The sequence below is a fragment of the Setaria viridis genome, chromosome 4 (genome assembly GCF_005286985.2).
Source record: "Setaria viridis chromosome 4, Setaria_viridis_v4.0, whole genome shotgun sequence".
Classification (NCBI taxonomy): domain Eukaryota; kingdom Viridiplantae; phylum Streptophyta; class Magnoliopsida; order Poales; family Poaceae; genus Setaria; species Setaria viridis.
The window spans coordinates 33,771,356-33,793,015 of NC_048266.2; the positions used below are offsets into that span (position 1 = coordinate 33,771,356).

The following is a 21,660-nucleotide window of genomic DNA, read 5'->3' on the forward strand; positions in this document are numbered from 1 at the left end:
CCTTAGCTGCTACTCGGGGTATCACCAGATAGCACTCAAGGAAGAAGACCAGATCAAGACCGCGTTCATCACCCCGTACGGAGCTTTCTGCTACACTACGATGTCCTTCGAGTTGAAGAACGCAGATGCCACATATCAACGAGCCATCCAGAAGGGTTTCAAGAACCAGCTGCATCGCAACGTAGAGGCGTATGTGGACGACGTGGTCATAAAGACCAGAAATCCCGACGACTTCATCGCGGATCTGGAAGAAACCTTTGTAAGCCTGCGAGTATACCGGTGGAAACTGAACCCAACAAAGTGCTCAAGGAGCTACCTAATGTCCTTTGGGGACTTCGCACACAGTCGTGCAAGCCTACGGGGCACTCGTCCTACTTCCTGGTTTATGGATCAGAGCCATCCTACCCGCCGATGTCATGTGGAAATCTCCAGTAGTCGAGCAATACGAGGAGGGTGTGGCTGAAGAAATAAGGCGTCTAGACTTAGACAGCCTTGAAGAAGCTTGCTGTGCAGCACTCGTCCAGTCAGCAAAGTACCTTGAAGGAATTCACCGCTATCATGATCGCAACGTCAAGGAACACTCGTTTAACACAGGCGACATGGTCCTCAAGTGTATTCAAGACACCAAGGGGCTGCACAAGCTAAACTCGCCTTGGGAAGGGTCTTATATCGTCTCCAAGGTCATTGGACCTAGGTCGTGCAGGCTCCAAACTCTCACTGGCGAAGAAGTCAACAACTTGTGAAACATTGAACACTTGTGTTGATTCTACCCATAGTCTACACACTCATGCAAACCGGCCATCGGCCACAGTTGTACAGTTACAATTTAAGTAAAGCAGAGTTATTTTTTGTCGCAAAAGACTAGTCTCTACCCACTCGCAACTTGTACCCACAAGTCTGCATACTTATCTTTCTGGTTATTCAACTCGTTGGATAGTAGCAACTTGCGCAAAAGCAAGCCTGCACATACAATCTCGAGCTAATCAGCTCCTCGGACAAATCTATCCATTGATGACTTTCGCAAACAGAAGTCATCAAAAAGCTTGGGAGTTATCTACACTACCCGAGTCCTCATCTAGATAAGTTTGTCTAGCCGCGGCTTGAAATAACAAGTCTGCAAGTTCGAGGTTCTTCGGAGCACAGCACCTAAACAACCCTGAGATGTTGCAAAGGCAAGCTCCAATCCATGAAATCCTGAAGAGTCTACTCTTCTAAAGGGTTTGACTATCCAGATACACGAGTACTGGAGCTCCACAAAGAGGAGTCGCATCCTAAGGTACTCTACATAGAAGAGGCTCCCAGGAGCATCCTTGTGCGCGGACACTCACGACTACCAAATGAGCACACATCTAGATCCGTGAGATGCACTAAACCGAAGGAATTCAAGCAAGTCGACAAGCAAACGTATATTGCGATAAGACTTCAAACATTTTGCATTAACATAAATTGTTTACATCACAGACCATTATTTTTGCAGATTCACTCAAGGTCTATTTAACCGGCTACTTCCTGAGCTATGGGAGCCATCTCATCCAAGTACTACTGGAACTGCTCATCAGAGCAGTCCTTGGCAATGCCTTCCGCCACAGGCGCCAAGTTGGCTTGTGGGTAGAATGACTTCACCATCGGCAGTAGCTGCTTGGAGACAAACTCCGCAGTCTTCTTGACATAGTCGATAAACTTCTTGGGTACATCCTTGAGTCTCTCTACCAAGGACCGGGACTCCACGCCTTCCTCCCCGGGCTCCACCATATCAGTGATTGGCTGGGCGGCTTCTGTTAGTTCTTTAAGAGCAAGATCCTTCGCCTCTAGCTTAGCCTGCTACGCTTGGAGTTTCTCCATTAGATCGACAAGCTGGACCTCCCCATCCTTACAAAGCTGCTTCTCCTTATCAAATCTGTGCTCCAGGGTTTCGTACTTCTTGGTCACCTTGTCAACTTCATCAGTATCCCGGTAGTACACGTTCTGCTAGTCAACGGCATGACCTTGGAGGTCATTATTCTCCTTGGAGAGCTCTGCAAGCACAAAGGCACATCACAAGTTAGTACCACCAAGGACAAACAAGTACTCAAAGGCAACGGAGGACAAACAACTTACCTTAGTTTCGGGTCCTCAGGTCTCGGTTGAGTACCTGGAGCTGATCTTTTTCTTCATCAGCTTTTTGCAGGAGGTTCCGGTACTCGAAGGCCTAGCCATCATACTTCATCAATAACCGGGAGGAATACTGCCTCCCCTTGGCTAGTTTCCGCTCCAGCGCCTCAGCCTGCTGGATGGTGTCTCCAATCACTTCGAGAACTCTAGATTTCTCGTGGGAGCGCTGGATCAATGTCTACAACACACAGCAAAGTACCCGTATAAGCATCAAGCGCCAATTTCAAGACAAAGATCAAGACAACAGATGTAAAAGCTTACCTGTGTGTACTGGCCTACTTGGCGGTACATGTCCATCAGGATCAGTCTCGAAACCCGCAGTGGCCAGCGGGTCAACTATCAGCCAGTCTCTCTCCTAATTTGCCACAGGAGGGAGTTGCGCATCTTCATGTTCCCCGGCTACTGGCGCACCGAGAGGGATCATCGTTCGGCTGGTCGATGGACCAGCCTCTGACGACAACGAGGTAGTCACAACGCGGCTAGTCGATGCCCTCGCCTGAGACGGCGGGACAACAGGCAACACTTGCAGCGCCCCGGCAGCCTCCACATCGGCTTCTAGCTCGAGGGCTACACGTGTACCCTCGACTTCATCGGCGGCCACCACTTCAAGCTTGGCTTCTGGCTCCACCTAGGCCTCCGATTTCAGCTTAACATTCGGATTAAGCATCATCAACACCAACACCATCACTATTGCTGAAGTACTCTCCGCGACGGGTTCGGCCTCCGACAGCTCGGGGGGGGGGGGCTGGTACTACAGAAACGTGAAGTGACACCAACAAGTTGTACATAAGAGATGGGACAAGAGATACTGCACCTGGGGAAACCTCAAGCACGGGTTGATCCTCCGGCGGCGGGACAGCGGGCTCCAGGGCAGGCTCGAGGGCTGAGCGGCTACCGCCATCAGCTCCAGAACCCGTGATGACTTCCTAGGCTGAGTGGCTATTGCCATCAGCGCCAGACATCGTACTCGGGCCCTCAATGTCAACGCTGGCGATCTCCTACAACAAGATAAATAATATGGCACACTACTTGGCGACACTACTCGATAACATTAAGTCAACATCAGTACACGGATACTTACTGGGTGGACCTCCTTATCCTAAGGAGGGCCCGGTTCCTAGGCGCAGTGCCTTGATGGTTGGTGATGACTTCTTTGGCGTGGCTTGATGGATCACAGACGGATCCTAGCCAGCCTTAGTCGTTGTCTCCTCTTGTTGAGTACTCGGCACCAGGACTTCTTGTATCGTTGGTAGCCTTTGCCGCCGCAAGATCAGAGTAGTCGGTTTTTTCGCCTCTGTCTCCTTCTCGACTACATGCACATCAGCAATGTCAAAATTGGACTTTGGTGATAAAAGCAAGACAACGTATGAGTACTCGATCATCAGGACCTTGTTACCTAAGGAGGGACTTCATCGGCCGATGACTTCTTGGCCACCCTCTTGGCAGTGATAGTACATGCCTTCTTGGGGGGTGACGCCACATCAACTTCTAGAACATCCTTCGCCGCATGCTTCGACGTCCCCGACGATGACCCCACCTTGTCAAAACGATAGGGCTTCACAACATACTTCTTAGCAGACTCTGAATTAGAGCTGCTAAGGGAGGACCAGTCTACTGACTCTTCCTTTTCTCCTTCCTCCTTCTCCTCCTCCTCGAGCGCCCTCTGTACAGCCTCAAGGGACTGCATATGGGGCGTGACATCAGCGCCTGGTAGAGGAGGGTTGGAGACATACAAGTTCAACTCATGCTACAAGCAACAGGAGACTAGTCAGTAACAATGTCAGATGTCAAAATTAGTACTCAGGGGTTGTAGGCCATGGGTACTTACAAGATTCGGCGGGTTTCCGGTGCAGTGCTCTCGCAAGATTGTGGGGATACCCGTGACACGCTTGAAGAAATGCTTCAGGCGCGCCATCACTTCATCAGGGGATAGCTCCTCTAACGTCATCCTCGGCGGGTGATTGGGACCTGAGTAGTCGTACCCCGTAGTGCAACGCAGCTGCAGGGGTTGGATACGCCTCCTCATGAAGCTGAAGGCCACTCCGACACCAATCAGGCATTTACTCTTGAGGTGGGCGATTTTCTTGATCAAGTCCGGCAGCTGAAAGCCGTCAGAACTACTCAGCTTGTCCAGCCAGTGGTTGTTCCACACTGGACGGTGGCTGGTGACCTTGGGCAGACGAGGCTCATGATTTGCAATATAGAACCACCATTGCTTCCATCCAGAATGGGAGTCTATCAACTCGTATTTGAGATACTGACTCTTGTACTGCTCCCGAAGTTGGATCCCTGCCCCTCCGACTACTAACGTATGATCCATTCAGGGGTGGGGCTTTACTCTAAAGAATTTCCTAAAGAACTAGAAATGGGGCTGAATCCCCAAGAAGGCCTCGCAGAGGTGCACGAAGATGGCAATGTGCAAGATCGAGTTGGGGTTGAGGTGGACTAGTTCCATATGGTAGTACCTCAGCAATCCCCTGAAGAACTCGAATGACGGCAGCGCCAGCCCGTGCTCGATGAAGTGCACGAAGATTATTGTCTCGTCCAGGTAGCTCTCGAAAGGCCACGCATTTCTGACTGCTTCCCTCCAATCTACAAATTCTTTCTCCTAGAGCAGATTGGCACGCACCAGTACCTGGATCTCCGTCTTCCTCAAAGTGAACGGCTTCCAAGCCATGGCTTGGTTCGGGCACCGTCTGGTCGATCTTCCCGTACATGGGCACCGGCAGCTGGACCTCCTTCTCCTTGGCGGCCTTACGCTTCTTCGATTCTACTACCTTGCTCGAGGATGCCTTCTTGGGCGCCATTGCTTCGATGATCTTCTGGTGCATCAGCTGGGTCACTATACAGTGGGGAGTGGCGGCGCTCCGGGATGGCAAGCGGTGGCACTAGGGTACAGTGCTCGGGGAGTGCAAGTGGCGGCGCTAGGGCGACAGTGGGGAGGATGAATGGCTCGGGCGCACTAGCTCGGGTAAACGGAAGGGATAAGATTCCTCCATCATTTATAATCGTGGCACAAGGTAACTGAGCGGCAAAGATTACAGGGAATATTCTATTTTTTAAGCCATTAGTTATCGTCGGAACGGTTACCAAGTTTTTCGGAAGAGATAAGTTTCCTGAAGATGAACGATCACATTGGTCCAGTAGTTGACCCTTATACCCAAACTAGTCATGTAACGGTTCGGGGGCTGTGTGCCATGTGCTCGTTGGACAAAAGTTTTTTCTCCGAATTTTAAGGGAAAACATGTGTGAAATTACAAGATTGACCCTCAGCTTGATTCTTCGATTCAACCTAAGGCTCGGAGGCTACTCCATATGGAGTGCGATTTTTTGAAATTGCACTTCCATATCAAGATTCAAGGCTATGTTAAATGAGACTTGAGCACCTTCAAGCCGCATGGCAGTAGTCGAGCACATTCGAAAATTCAATCCGATGGAGTACATAGAAGAGCACAACAAGGTAGTCGGAGACGTGTACAAAAGTACTCGAGACTGCTGGATTTGACTAAAAAGTACTCGGGGGCTTGTCGGCCATACACCTATGGGCCCACCGAGAGGCTTGGACAGTCATACAATACTGGGCTATACGCCAAGACGTATCAGACATGGAGACTACGGTGCAGAACGGCGTGGTCTATGTGGTGGACAAAGACTAGTCAAGGATTAGCAAACTACTCGTAACAATTAGAGTAGGACTCTCTGGTCGAATCCGACAGTACTCTTGTACAACAACCGACCTGTAACCCTACCCCCAACAATATAAGGCAAGGCAGTGACCCCCTCCAAACATCTCATCAATCAATACAATCAACCAACGCATAGAACGTAGGGTATTACGCGACATAAGCGACGCGAACCTGTCTAAATCATGTGTTCGACTTCACCTTCGAGTTCCTGGTCTTCGGCGAGTCCCACACATAAAACACTACCTCTGGTACCCCCTCGGTAGGTTGCCGGGTCTAAACACCTACAAGCGGGCGGGCAGAGGGGCGGCGGCGCAGGGGAGGAGCGGCGCGGGTAGAGGGGCGGCCGGCGCGGGGGGAGGGAGGGGCGGCAGCGCGGGGGAGAGGAAGTAGCGGCAGCGCGGGGGAGGGAGGAGCAGCGGCCGCTCGAGGGAGGTAGGGAGGAGCGGCGGTCGGCGTGGGAAGAGCACGGGGGAGGGAGGAGCAGCGGTGCGGGGGAGAGGGAGGGTGGTCAGAGGAAGAAGATAAGGTGAGCAAGGATGACATGTGGACCTCACTGCTAATAGGTGGGCAGATTTGAATCATCCGACCTCCTTGACTTGTGCTCCAAGTATCTTCACATCCTTGGCCCACACATTTTGGTCGAGCGGGCCCACTTATCAGGACCAGCCAATATCCTGGTCGGTGGGGACCCATGGGGTACCCATATCCCTCAAGCCCCCGAGCGATGTGTAGGCGAACATGAACATGAGGACATCGCAGCGAAGCTTGGAATGAAGCCAGTTGAAATTGCGATGGCGTCATAGTGACGGAGAGGCTACGCAGTGCTCAAAAAGAAGAAAATCCTAGCGAGCGCAGAGCCATACGCGCAGAACGAAGTCGAGTGCCAAGTTGATGGATGATGGACATCCAGTAAGTCAAAGCGAAGGACATGGAGGGCGTCGCAAGATGCACTCCATATGGAGTAGCCCCCGAGCATTGAAGTGATTAGTATAATTGGTCCAATGATTAAAAAGGAAGAAAAAATTGATCCCAGGAGAAGATCCTAGTACCCGAGCACAAGGATAGGAGAAGCCACGGAGGCACGCCGACCGGAAATAGGTGCCTAGCCCCCGAGTACGAGGACTGACGGAGCCTGCGTGGAGGGGTCGCGACACCGCGTCGGAGCTTGAGCGCACCCTAGCCCCGTTCCTCCTCCTCCCGTCTCCCTTCCTCCTCCTCCCCGTCTCCCTTCCTTCCCATTCTTGTCCACCAAGCAGAGACAGGTTGTCGGCCAAATCCCCTACACCTCGCCCAGCTTCCCATCCAATCCCTCACGCTCGCACCTCCTCAACCTCCCCCCTTCACCTCTAACCCACCTTCGACAAGCCTCGGCGACCGACTGCCAGGAATCTTGGTTCCCGCGGCCGCCCCAGGAGAGAGAGGGCGTGCGTGACTCCCCCTTCTGCTTGCTCCCGGGCAAAGAGGAGGCGGCTGGAGAGGGGCGTCGTTGGTGGGGAGGGCGGCAGTGGGGAGGGAGGTTGCCGGTGGGAAGGGTAGGATCTTCTACAACGGGCGCTGGGTCAGAGAAAAGCGGGGGTGGCGGAGGGCGTGCGCGGAGCCCCAAGGTCCTTCTGCTTGCTCCCGAGCGGAGAGGAGGCGGCCGGAGAGGAGCGCCACTGGTGGGAAGGACGGCCACCCGTGGTGCGCCGCCGCATGCCAGACCTGGAGAGCAACGGAAACCTAGGCGTCAGGCTCCGATTGGGAAGTGGTGATGAGTTGCAGAACAAAACGAAATGAAGGGGTACGACTTACTGATGGCAGCGTGGGTAATTTCCTTGAAAGGTTAAACTTCGTAGCCGTGGAAGCAGGGTTGCTGGTGCTTTGCAAAATACACTGCGCGAAAGCAGGTGCGTTCAGGCAAAGCTGCTGCGAGTTTCCCCCTTTGGTTAGCTTTCAGATTTTTGATAGCAAAAGTGCCCCGCGGGAGGTGAACCAAAGGGAGCCTAAAGCCCCCCCCCCCTCATGTTAACCGGAATAAAAAGGGTTGGATGGAAGGTCAATTCTCTACTAGTGTGGGCCGTGCCATGCTAGCACGATCCGGCCCTCTCGTGCCTCGTGCCACATCGTGCTTAGACTTCTAGGCAGGCTAGGCACGTCGTGCCATGTCAGCATGCCATGACAAGTCTCTTACTAGGCCCAAGCACGGTCTGTGGAACGCCAGCACGTCGTGCGGTGCCGGCTCAAGCATGGCTCTCGCAAAATATGTGTTTGTCTTTTATTGATGCTCATTTGCTTGCGCATACTTTTGCTCTCATATGTAAAAATAGGCGAATGTTATGATTACATGTGGCTATACGAGAACGCAACATTATTACATTATGAATGACTATTTTCACAATTCCATACTTGTAAGGTAGATTTTGTGGTTTCCTTCCATGTTAGTACTTATGTTAGGCTATATGACACATAGAACGAAAGATGTTAGGATGATATAACCTATAGATGTGCTAATGGGTCATTTTTGTGCTGTGTCGTCCCAAGCACGGACCAAGATACGTGTCGTGCGGTGCCACACGTCGCACCGAGATCCTAAACACGGTACGACCCTCGCATTTGTGCCATACTAGCACGGCCCAAAAATTATCGTGCAGTCCCGTGCTTTGGACCGTGCAAAATGTTGTGCTTCAAATGGCTCACAAGTAGCATGGTCCAAGTTTCAGCTCTAAACGGAGTCCAAAGAACCATGGCGAGCGCTTCTCGAGGGCGTGGAGCCCTCCTTGCGCTGAGGCAACGCCATTCGCATGCCGTGCGGATGGAGAAACCAAGGTGATCTATCACCCCGTTCGGCAGTGCTGCAGCTGGCTGCCGCTGATGGCTTCTGCTGCAAGTGGCTGCAGCGCAGCTGCTAGCTGCTGCTTGTGGCTTCAGCTGATCAGCGGCACGAGAAGCTGCTGCCCAGCGCCGCTAGCTGCTGCTTAGGATTTTTCGGCATGTTTTCCCTACTGATGCGCTGCTACATTTCAAGTTTAAATTTGTAACGGTAAAAGGATGTTCAACATTCAAATTTTATCGCGCAAACTTAACCAACACAATGGAAGGTACGAACGTACACAACAACTAGTACAATTGCTTACATACACATTACAACATTAACATACACAGCATACACCCATCATTTACATCAAAGAGATTCCCACCGCAAACCAATCTCGTACACTGGCCATATCAGGAGTAGCATTTGCTGCCACCCATTCGGACACCCCATAGTACAGAGTTCGCGCCATGTTTAAATTTGCAGTACTTGCATCGGCAAGGTCCAACAAATAATTGTGGAGTGTGAAGCAAGCAATAACGAACTTCGTTTGCCACTCTCGAGAATATAGTGGAACTTGCCGCAGAATGTGCCACCTGGATTTGACCACGCCAAATGCGCGTTCGACCACATTGCGAAGACTGGAATGGTGGAAGTTGAATTTCTCCTCCAAAGTGTCCGCCTTTCTTCTGCTAAACTCCTCCAAATGTTACCTGGTATTTCAATACGGCCCCAGATAGCCTTCTCAAACTGCGTAGCTCGAGTTGACCAAATAATATCATCCTACAGATAATCAAAAATATTCACCATTAGTGCACCAAATTTTGCAATTGCAGCGTCATGTGCATAATTAGTCAAGTACCATACATGCAGGTGGATGAGGGTAGTTCGGTGCCGCCATACAGTCCTGCAACACCAACATGTCATGGCAGGATCCTGCCCTCCCCGCTCCTACATACATGAATCGCATGTCCATATCCACTATAGCTAATACATTGAAGCTAGTCCACCCTTTTCTGTTAATAAAATCCAAACGGGACTCACGCTTGACCTGTACGGGAACGTGTGTACCGTCTAGAGCACCTATGCACCCATCAAAGAACGGTGCATATTGGTTCAGCTTATGATTCACCTTAGAGTAAGCAGCATCCTTTGGACCGATTACTGTCTGGGCAAATGAAAACATTACATTTGCCACATGCGCCATCTTTATACTAACTGTGTCCAAACTCCGGTCAAATCTATCTCTAATTTGACGACAAGCCTATTGTGTCGCACACGCCCACACGAACATACCTAAAGCCTCAACAGATTCTACCCCTTGCGACATTTTCAATCCATGATTGGTAACCAAGATGTCATGCAACTGAAGGAACGCGTCGGGATACATACGAAAATTATCGAAGCACCGCCACCTTTCCCGCAGATTGAGCTCAACCCATTGCCGTTCGATCATGCGTGGCAAGTCAACTTGCGGGTTCACCACAGGACGCTGCCTCTTGTTCACCTCTGCATATGCGGCTGCAGCTGCTGCTAAACACTTTAGATCGAACATGACAAAGCTGCTATCACTGTCGGTGTCACTGTTTGGTTCCTCTGCACTACTCATACTTGATTGAACCTGTGCATGCACAATCGGAGGGGCATCAGCAAACACACCTTACACATTTGTAGTTGCACCATATTATACATATGCATTTGTTTCGAACCTGTCAAGTGCCAGTGAAGTTGCCTCTCCACCTTACTTCAGCTGCCACAGAATTAAACCAATCCTCCTCCTAGTGATGAGCTGAGGGCCTCCAATGAGCTAATCAACTACCTGTCCAAATGGTTAAGACAAGAGACATCAAAATTCCAAATCACTTCAAAGCCAACTGTTCTGACACAAGTTAAAAAAAAGTACTGATCGTAGATGACATTAAACTAGAAAAAAGTACTGATCCTGGACGAAATTTCACTTCACAGAAATCACTGATCACGACATTTAACTTGAAAGAAATTGCTGATCATGGATGACATTAAACTTGAAAGGAATTTAACTAGCACTAAAATGAAATATTCAACGAACAGGACATGTTACATAAGCTAACATTACTGTTCCGACACAAGTGCAAACATTATCTTTTAAACCCATCAGTACACATCACTAGAATAAAACAAAGTCATGCCACAATCACTCTACTTGTTCAACATGTCCTAGTTGAATTGTATCCAATTCAGTCGGCCCTCTTTCGTTTTCATCTTCGTGAACGCCCTCCGATAATCCGGGTTCTTAGTACATAAATAAAGAGCATGGCAGTAAAGCGGAGACCCCTCCTGTAGACCATCTTCTTTTATAAGCTGCATTGCACGGTACATTTCCCCCTGGGCACGGTCAGCATGTTTCTGGCTCCTTTTTGCCACACTTTCAGAAAGGTCCCTGATGTACTGCTCCAAGCTGCCACTTCTCTTTTTTCGAGGACTGTCAACAGAGAATTCCCAGGCCGGCCGTTTGGAGAAGTTACGAGCACTACTAGTAGGCATGGGGTCCTGGTCCAAGTCCGCTGCATTGCCCTCAGTCCCCACTCTAGGTGTCGACTCACGAATACCTCCTGCCGTCAGCAAGGTGCCCCTGTCTTGGGGTCATGGCCATACAACTCATACAATTCTTCGAGGAAAGGTGGAGGCTTAACAGAACTCGGCTGGGATCTCGGCAGGGCAGCACCACCACTAGTGTCCTGCAATGTTCAAGGAACAGTACATGTTCAAGGCCAAAAACAGAAATGTACAAATAAGATGACGACTAACTTATGGGACTGTCATAGGACGTACCGCTTCGTCGTCCTCTCAATAGGTGGGATCAGCAGCAACACCACCAGTTTGTGTGTCGTGCCCTAAACTAGATTGGTTTTGCAAGGCCCTCCAGCTCAGGAATGTTCTCCGCAGGGCGTTGAGCTTGTTCTGCAGCTGCTTGCTGCCCAAATGCAACCCAGTCTGTTGGTTGAAGCTGTGGTACATGTTCTTCCATCCCAACTTACTGAGGCATATGTTGCTCCAATTGAACTGGTTCTTCTGATCAATGCACAAGTCCAGCAAAGTTTTCATCGTGCCCTTGTCCCAGTTGGCACGGTTATGATTCATTCGAGTACACAGGAGCTGCAATTATATTGCACCGAAGTACGGATAACCAGGAGGCATACAACTACACAATCTCAGCATCAATGGATATGTTAATTGCCTTAGCAGTTGTCTTGGCACGTTTGTGGCGGAAATTGTACGGGCAGACCAGGGGGGGGGAGCACGACAAAGTGGATGACGATGCCAGTGTGGGCACCTTTGGTACTTCCTCGCGGTTGGCCTGCTACTAGGCTTGTATCAGTCGCCTAGAAAGGTGAGAAAACCAAAAATAGGCACATCAATTTAGTTCACTGTGTTGTAGACAAGTTTGGGAGTTTAAGCTGGAAGCACAATGCACACAAGTGATACCATCAGGACCATGGACAGAACTAGGCAAACATAGATTACATGCTCATGGTCTCTAGTATGATCAAACATGTCATGTATGTCTGTGTGTCATGGTAACACAGCTATGAGGTCATACATGTATGGCAAATTTGTTGTATTTCAACATCAAATTACAAAAATGGAGCATCTGCACCCAAGTAGCAACAACAAGCTAAAAATTTGTAATGCTAATGCACAAAACACGCAAGCATTAGAATAATCACAGGCAGTTCGACAGGGCAGTTCATAACAATTTGTAATGGTAATGGCGCTTGATCAATAGCGTTAGGCGTACCTGGGTGACCACCTGCACCTGTAGGTTGTAGGGGGCCGGAGGGGGGTGGAGTGCCAGGGGGTGGGGGGCACGGGGCGGTAACGCGGCGGCGGAGAGCCCGGATCCCGGCTGCCGTGCTGGCCAGCGACCTTGCTCCCTGGCGGCGCCGTTCACCCCCGGTGCGGCAGCACTTCGGTGGGGCGGAATAGCCCGCCGCCGGCGAACAAGAGTCCTCCCGTACTCCGGTGATTGTAGCCCTCCTGCCACTTGCCCGATGCAGGGAGGTGGTCGCCGCGGGCGGAGCACGAGGGACCACCGGCGGCGGAGAGCGGCCGAGATTTGGGAGCGAAGGTGGCGGAGCGCGGTCGAGGGCGCGGGAGCGGGGGAGATTTGGGAGCGACGATGGCGGAGAGCGGGGGAGCGCGAGGGAGCCAGCGAGTGGAGGGAGCGACGGCGGCGGAGAGCGGGCGAGCGGCAGGAGCGACGGCGGCGGGGAGCGGGCGAGATCTGGGAGCGCCGGCCGCGGAGAGCGGGCGACAGCGCAGGAGCGGGACAGCAACGGGAGCGACGGCGTCGGCGAGCGGGCCAGATCTGGGACCGACGACGGCAGAGAGCGGGCGAGAGCGCAGGCGCTGCCGAGCGGCGGGAGCGACGGCGGCGGATCGGGGGCGAGAGCTAGCGACCGGGCGAGAGGGAGGCGACTGGATAAGGACGGCAGGCGATAGCAGGCCAAATGAGGTTGAAGCGTCGGTGCCTCCGGCCGCTCGAACGGCTTCAAGCAGCGCACCGAACGACTGGGCTGAAAAGCCTAGCCGGAAAAAACCCAGTGCAGCCAGCTGCAGCCCACCGAACGGGGTGTATACTTCTACAGAGAGCTGGCGCACATCTGCGACGGCGGCCGCCGTTCGGCCGTCTCGGCTACGTCGACAGAGTCAGCTTCCTTCAGTGAGATCGCTGCGAGCCACAACATTAATGGCATCGCCCTTTTTTTTCCGTGGCGCCAGTGATTTTTCTTCAGAATCGCCGCTACTAATCGAGCAGTGGTGGTGGCCCCACTCGTGCAAGATTAACAGGGCTCTGGTAATTGTGGTACCGACCCTTAAGCAGGTCCGTGCAGTACTGAGAGAAGTATTGCTGAAGAAGCTCCAATGGCTTTGTCATTCCACTGCTGCACCAAACTGATGGGGTAGGATAGATCCGAAAATCGTGAACAGCCAACAGATCAACACGTCGGTCGAGGATTGCAGGGCGGCAAGTGTGCCACCCTGCCAAGGAAAGCACCTGTCAGAATGCAAAATGGGGGGCAAAAATCTGGGACGCTTCTGCCACACCCTTGCACTCATACATGCATATGGGGTTGATAGAACAAAATACAAAATCTGCCACACCCTTGTCTAGTTGCCTCTATGCGAAAAACAATAATTTGTTCTGTGGCCAGTGTAGTTGATAGAATATTTGTTTGCCCGGTTCTGGACTTCACGTTTGAGATGGGCCTTCCAAGCCATTGAGCGAGCCCACACGAGACAGACTTTCTATGGTCGGGCCTTTCTGTTTTTTTTTAATAAAGAACTTCATTGAAGACTTAAAAGCAGTGTACATGAGAGGGTCAAAAGACCCAGTTGTACAGAATGCAGTGCTGAGAGCACAGCACATGTAGAAACATGTTTGGGATTTGTACAAACAGAAATTGGTACTGTAGAAGAAGCTAAAGCCTTCTGTAGGCCAACTTGTTGGATTTGAGAAATCCAAGGACGGAGTTTCCATGGAGCCTTCAAGCACAGACTCTGAATGTTTCTAACTACCAGAAGACAGTCGGTTCCAATTCCTCCAGATTGTACCTGTAACACAGAGAGAATCTTTGCCGCTAAAAGAATAGCAGCAAGCTCAGCCATGAGCACTGAATCAACCTGGCCATTCCAAGAACCTGCAATCGACAAGAGTGAATTGTTGTTCTGAGATCAATTAGCACTCCGAGTCCAGCCATTCTGGAAGGATTGAACAATGGGATTAGCTGCAGAAGAACTCCCAGTTGCCAAATTTGAGATTAAACCTGCATGAGAGACTAACATAGTGGAAGTAGCAATGTCCGCCTGCACTTCATGATTTAGCCTACGTACAGACCATTTTTTGTTATTGAATCTATAATCATTCCTAGCTTTCCAAAGATACCAAAGACTAGTGAAGTCTTCCTGCAAAATATCATCTGAGAAATTATTTGGACAAGATCGCCTCCAAAGTACTTTGAAGGCCATCTAGTTCCTGCAAAAGGATGTCAGTTCTCAAGGGGATGGGCGCAGCAAACCATATTGCTCTAGCAAAGTCACATTCAAAAAATAATGGAAATATGTTTCGTCAGCACCACAAACTTTGCAGGACATGTCAATTCTGGTACTGAAAGTTGCCGCTCTTTGACCAGTCGCTAAAGAGCATCTAATAAGCCTCCAGGAGAAAGCCCTTAATGCGAGGAGTAATGGTTTTATGCTTCCAGATACGATTAAGAATGTTTTATGCGAGGAGGAAAGAACTGGGCCGTATCTGTGTAAAAGTTTACACATCACTGTCTTTTTTTCCGAATTATACAGTATAAACGTAGACGTTCACATACACGTACGCACAATCGTCCCTACGAACATACGCACGCAACCCTACCCCTACCCCTACAAGCATCTCAGAAAGACTGAGTCGGCAAATCCTCGCGATTGACGAAGTCACTGCTAGTTGTCGATGGCACCTCGCTTACCATAAAAAAAATAACGTGGGTTAAATTCTGGAATAAGGTGCGTTTGGATCCTTGAGCTAAAATCTAGTCCATGTCACATCAAATCTTCGAAGGCTAATTAGGAGGACTAAATATAAGTTAATTATAAAACTAATTACACGGATGGAGGCTAATTCGCGAGACGAATTTTTTAAGCCTAATTAATTCATGATTAGCACGTGTTACTGTAGCATCACATTGTCAAATCATGAACTAATTAGGCTTAATAGATTCATCTCGCAAATTAGCTTCCATCTGTGTAATTAGTTTTGTAATTAGTCTTATTTAATACTCCTAATTAGTATCTAAACATTCGATGTGACAGGAACTTTAGTCCGGACTAAAGAAGCTAACACCCCTTAAAATTAAGAAAATGCGAGACTCAATTTCTACTAGCTCAGTTCGCCACGTCACCCCTGTTCTGTGGCAGCATTAGATTCAGAAGGTGTTTGATACTAGGGGCTAAAGTTTAGTCTTATCACATCGGATGTTCGGATGCTAATTAGGAGGACTAAACATGAACTAATTATAAAACTAATTGTAGAACCCCTAGGCTAATTCGCAAGACGAATCTATTAAGCCTAATTAATTCATCATTAGCAAATGGTTACTGTAGCATCACATTATCAAATCATGGATTAATTAGGCTTAATAGATTCGTCTCATGAATTAGACTCCATCTATGTAATTAGTTTTATAATTAAACTATATTTAATACTTCTAATTAGTATCTAAATATCCGATATGACAGGACCAAACTTTAGCCTGGAGCCAAAGACGCCCTCAGTTATCAAATCCAAATGGAAAAAATATCAAATTCCCACGAAATATCGCGATAACTCGTGATTTCACTTTCTCAAAGCCTGCTGTTCTCTCCGCACTTCCCTCCCAAATCCCAAACCTCTCGCCCCGCTCCGCCGTCGAGCAAAACCCTAGCCGCCGCCGCGATGGACGACAGCCTCTACGACGAGTTCGGCAACTACATCGGCCCGGAGCTCGCCGACTCCGACGCCGACGATGACTCCGACGCCGGCGGCGCATCCCCATCCCCCTCCGCGTCCCGCTCGCCGTCCCCCGCCGCGCGCTCCCCTTCGGGATCCCCCTCCCGCCCGGCCGCGCTCATGGACGTCGACGACGACGAGGACGGCGACCCGTCGCAGCAGGCCGTGGTGCTCGCCGAGGACAAGAAGTACTACCCCACCGCCGAGGAGGTGTACGGGCCGGGCGTGGAGGCGCTCGTCATGGACGAGGACGAGCAGCCGCTGGAGCAGCCCATCGTCGCGCCGCCCCGCGTCGTGAAGTTCGAGGTCGGGACCCGCGCCGCGGCCACGTCCACCTACGCGTCCACCGACTTCCTCCTGGGGCTCGCGGGGAACCCCGCGCTGGTGCGCAACGTCGCCCTCGTCGGACACCTCCAGCACGGGAAGACGGTGTTCATGGACATGCTCGTGGAGCAGACGCACGAAGTGGACACCTTCGACTCCGAGGGGGAGCGCCACGTGAGGTTCACCGATACCAGGGTGGACGAGCAGGAGCGGCAGGTCTCCATCAAGGCTGTGCCCATGTCTCTCGTGCTCGAGGGGGGAAATGGCAAGTCATACCTGTGCAATATCATGGACACTCCGGGGCATGTCAACTTCTCCGATGAGATGACTGCGGCACTGCGGCTTGCTGATGGGGCTGTGCTTGTTGTTGATGCTGCTGAGGGAGTAATGGTAATGTCCTGATCCTTTGCTTCGTAGCTGTGTTTTTGCTATCGTGATGTATTATGCTGAAAATTGCTAGTCACACTTAGAGAAAATGTTAGGATCATGAGGAGATGCATTTAATCTGTATATGGGATACAATTTGGTCAACCTAATTCCTTGAAACAAAAATTCGCCAAGACTACATTCACCATCCAACCGTATCTCCGTCCAATTTGAGGTGCTCCACCCTCCATTTCTAGTGGAAGGGAGTGAAGTGTATCATTCTAAATGTCTCACCCATGCATTCTAAATGAGAACCGGGTGTCACTGCTGAAAATACTAAAATATGGGACTTGGCTACGGGCAAATATACTAATTTAGTGTTTGTGTTTATGGTTTTGAGTCAGATTGGTAATGTTAATACTTTGCTTGCCAAATTTCTCTGAGTATTGTGTGCTTTGTAACAGTGTAGTAATGCTTCATGAGGCTTACAAACAGCTTCACCTGTGAGATGTACGCGTTCTCTACTGATAATTTGATATGGACTCAGTTCAGGCAGAGGTGAAATTGGGATCTATATGATAAGTTGGGTTTAGTTTGGGTGTAGGATGACGTGTATCTGAGGATTCTGATGCACTGAGCATGTATGCATATTACATGTTCACATCTCTTGGATTATGTTGAAGGTCATGTTCTTTATTTGTAATGATCAACCTAGGAGCATGGTGTTAACCTATTGCAAATGAGTCTTTAAACGTTTTCGGCCATTGGCAGAAGTAGAGTAGCTACATGTCCATAATGTTCACTGAAAATCTGAAGTACCCAGATAACACAAATCAATGATTTTATTGTAAAGCAAATTGCAAGTTTTGTGACTTTGGTAACGTAAGTAGCTTGTACTGCTCATGTTTATGCTGAGGACATGAGATGTGATTACAAGGGGTTGTTTTAGAAATTAAAAGACGTAAGAGCATTTTAGAATGAAATTTTGTGTACTGTCATTTTATATACATGCTAGAGTATATTTTCTTTTCTTACTTATATGGAAATGTAAAGTATTATGTTATTTATTTATCTCTCTATTGGTGATTAGGTTAATACTGAGAGGGCAATTCGTCATGCAATCCAAGAAAGGCTTCCCATTGTTGTTGTGATTAACAAGGTAAGTTTTTGCTGCCCCGTTTTTCTATTATGCTCCAGTAGCAAGTTGAAATTGAAGTTTATGCTTACTGTGTGCTATTACAGGTTGACAGATTGATAACAGAGCTAAAGCTGCCCCCCAATGATGCATATTTCAAATTGCGACATACTCTGGAGGCAATTAATGATCTTATCTCGTCGTGTTCTACTACAGTAGGTGGCACTCAGTTGGTGGATCCTGCCGCTGGAAACGTATGTTTTGCAAGTGGTGCTGCTGGCTGGTCTTTTACCTTACAATCTTTTGCCCATCTTTATTTAAAGATTCATGGGATTCAATTTGACCATGAGAAATTTGCATCTCGCCTATGGGGAGACGTGTATTTTCACCCTGACTCAAGAACCTTCAAAAAGAAGCCGCCAAAGGAAGGAGCTAATAGATCATTTGTTGAGTTTATCCTAGAGCCTCTGTACAAAATTTATAGTCTGGTTGTCGGTGAGCAAAAGGGGAATGTTGAATCAAAGCTTGCTGAATTGGGCGTCACTCTGAGCAATGCAGCTTACAAGCTGAATGTTAGGCCTTTGCTGAGGTTAGCTTGCCGCTCAATTTTTGGCACCGCAACTGGTTTTACCGATATGTTAGTGAAACATATCCCCTCTGTGAAGGATGCTGCTGCAAGGAAGATAGACCACATATACACTGGCCCACAGGATTCGTCTATTGTTGATGCTATGAAAAAATGTGATCCCAATGGACACCTTATGGTTAATGTAACAAAATTATATCCTAAATCTGATTGCAGCGTCTTTGATGCATTTGGACGAGTTTATAGTGGCACAATACAGACAGGACAGACAGTGAGGGTCCTTGGAGAAGGCTATTCTCCAGATGATGAAGAGGATATGACTGTCAAAGAGGTGACCAAATTGTGGGTTTATCAGGCACGGTACCGTGTTGCAATTAGTAAAGCACCTGCTGGTTCTTGGGTTCTTATTGAAGGCGTAGATACATCAATCATGAAAACTGCTACAATATGTCCCATGAACATTGATGAAGATGTGTACATATTTAGACCTCTGCGTTTCAACACCTTGCCTGTTGTAAAAATAGCTGCTGAGCCTCTTAACCCAAGTGAGCTTCCTAAGATGGTGGAAGGTCTTCGTAAAATCAGCAAGAGCTATCCTCTTGCTATTACTAAGGTAGAAGAGTCTGGAGAGCACACTATACTGGGGACTGGTGAGCTATATCTGGATTCTATAATGAAGGACCTCAGAGAGCTTTATTCGGAGGTTGAAGTGAAGGTATGTATGATGCACATTTTTCCTTTTTTTGTGGGTGAACCAAATTAATTGTTTTGGGTGGACCAAATTGATTTGATTTGTTGCCTTGTTGGCATTCAGGTAGCAGATCCTGTTGTTACATTTTGTGAAACAGTTGTTGATACTTCTTCAATGAAATGTTTTGCTGAAACACCTAACAAGAGGAACAAAATTACCATGGTAAGCTTTTCTTGAATGGATTCTTTGTATTTGCTTTTAACATTCCTGTGTGGATCCTTATTTGACAATGTAAGCACAAGGGATGTTATTGAACCTTTTGTCTTTGTGGCATGAAATTCAGGTTGCTGAACCACTAGAGAAGGGCTTGGCAGAAGATATTGAGAATGGCCTTGTTAACCTTGATTCAAGACAGAAAGAAATCACTGACTTTTTTCGCCAGCGCTACCAGTGGGATGTACTTGCAGCAAGGTCGATATGGGCTTTTGGACCTGACAAGCAGGTAAGTTGCCATAAAATGCTGACTGATCTGGTGCTATCTTCCAACCTTTGATTTCTTGATTCTTTTCACCTGTTTCTGGAGTTTCATGAACCCATCACCCTGCTGACCCACAAGCAATCTTAGCGCTCATTTGCAGTTGACATTGATTTGATTAACACTGTATTTGCAGTAGTTCTATTTCCATGTACTTAATACATCTTACTTGGCATGCAGGGTCCTAACATTCTTCTGGATGACACACTTTCAGTTGAGGTGGACAAGAACTTGCTCAATGCGATCAAAGATTCTATTGTTCAAGGGTAGGGCTCTGCACTCTTCAGTTAACTCGGAGTCCAATCTGAATCATATCCACTATCTATATTAACCAGTTAATTTACCAACCACATAGGTTCCAGTGGGGTGCTAGAGAAGGTCCTTTGTGTGATGAACCAATTAGGAATGTGAAATTCAAGATCTTACATGCAAACATTGCTCCAGAACCATTGCACCGTGGTGGTGGTCAGATAATTCCCACAGCACGTCGTGTTGTCTATTCTGCATTCCTTATGGCTAATCCTCGCCTTATGGAACCTGTGTATTATGTTGAGGTTAGTCACTGTGCACAAATTTTGATCCTGTTTGGTTTCTCTTTTGCTGCTTGACTATATTTTAGTTTGCTGCCATGTCTGACGATCTTATGTGTGCTCATGGCAGATCCAAACACCAATTGACTGTGTCTCTGCTATTTACACGGTGCTATCCAGGCGACGTGGTCATGTAACAGCTGATGTACCCAAGCCAGGAACTCCTATATACATTGTCAAGGTAAGGGACACAATGATCTCCATTCAACATTTATGTGCCCTCTGGAAAACCTGTGTGATTCTTACTGATGGTATGTTTCTTGGTTTACAGGCATTTTTACCTGTTATAGAGTCTTTTGGATTTGAGACAGATCTCAGATACCACACACAGGGGCAAGCATTTTGTGTGTCTGTATTCGATCACTGGGCTATTGTTCCTGGTGATCCTTTAGATAAGAGTATTGTCCTTCGCCCTCTGGAACCAGCACCTATACAGCACCTTGCCCGTGAGTTTATGGTAAAGACCAGGCGAAGGAAGGTAAGGGATATAGCTGTCTTGATGAACTTACAACTTACTCAGCTTTTATCATACAGTAAGATCCTAATTAGCGTTAGACTAAGCGTGGCATTTAACTGTATGCTCCATCATATTTCTAGGGGATGAGTGAGGATGTGAGCATCAGCAAATTCTTTGATGAGGCCATGATGCACGAGCTGGCTCAACAGGCTGCCGATCTCCATATTCAGATGTAGTTCCAGAGCATGATGGGATGTGCTTGCTTGACAAAGTTGTCACTCTTGAGAAGACGCAAATGGGTCCTTGGCTTTTTGTTACTTACACTAGTTGCAGATGGGAAGCTAGAACCACCCTACTCTCTTCGGAAGTTCCAATCGCACCACCATATGCTGTCATTTGCCCGGGCCTGTTGCCCCCTGGATTGCAGATTCTGATTCCAGGATATCATGTAGGGAATTATCATTATAGGATTGGGTACCATCTACCGATCATTGTATGTACGATTTCTGTAGCATCTACATCATCTAACTAGCGCGACACTGCGAGATTTCACTGTAGCAATGGCATTTTTGGGGATGTAGAGCTGAAGTGAGATTTTTACTGGCTTGCCTCGTTTCTTTTCCTGCTCCGTTTTTACAAATGTACAAGGGAAACGTCTGAAAGTATTATCTTGTATTTTATCTGTATTTTTCTGGCTGAAGGTATGTAACTCGTGTATGATGTGTCCTTGCGTAAAGGCGTAAAGATTGTTCATGGTTGTCATCGACGCATCATGGGCTCCAAGCTCCTAAAAGGTGAAGGAAATAAAAATCTTCAGATATCAGCCCATTTA

General features: G+C 48.6%; 1 protein-coding gene across 1 annotated transcript; it reads left to right on the plus strand.

Annotated features, from left to right (window-relative positions):
* The first annotated feature begins 16,020 nt into the window (after positions 1-16,020).
* On the plus strand, positions 16,021-21,428 carry LOC117852951 (110 kDa U5 small nuclear ribonucleoprotein component CLO). The gene is made up of 10 exons (XM_034735270.2): positions 16,021-16,858; positions 17,925-17,993; positions 18,077-19,270; positions 19,370-19,468; positions 19,590-19,748; positions 19,962-20,047; positions 20,137-20,335; positions 20,442-20,552; positions 20,643-20,849; positions 20,969-21,428. The coding sequence occupies exons 1-10, from the start codon at positions 16,091-16,093 to the stop codon at positions 21,062-21,064; spliced, it is 2,988 nt and encodes a 995-aa protein (XP_034591161.1). The 5' UTR covers positions 16,021-16,090; the 3' UTR covers positions 21,065-21,428.
* Positions 21,429-21,660: the final 232 nt, after the last annotated feature.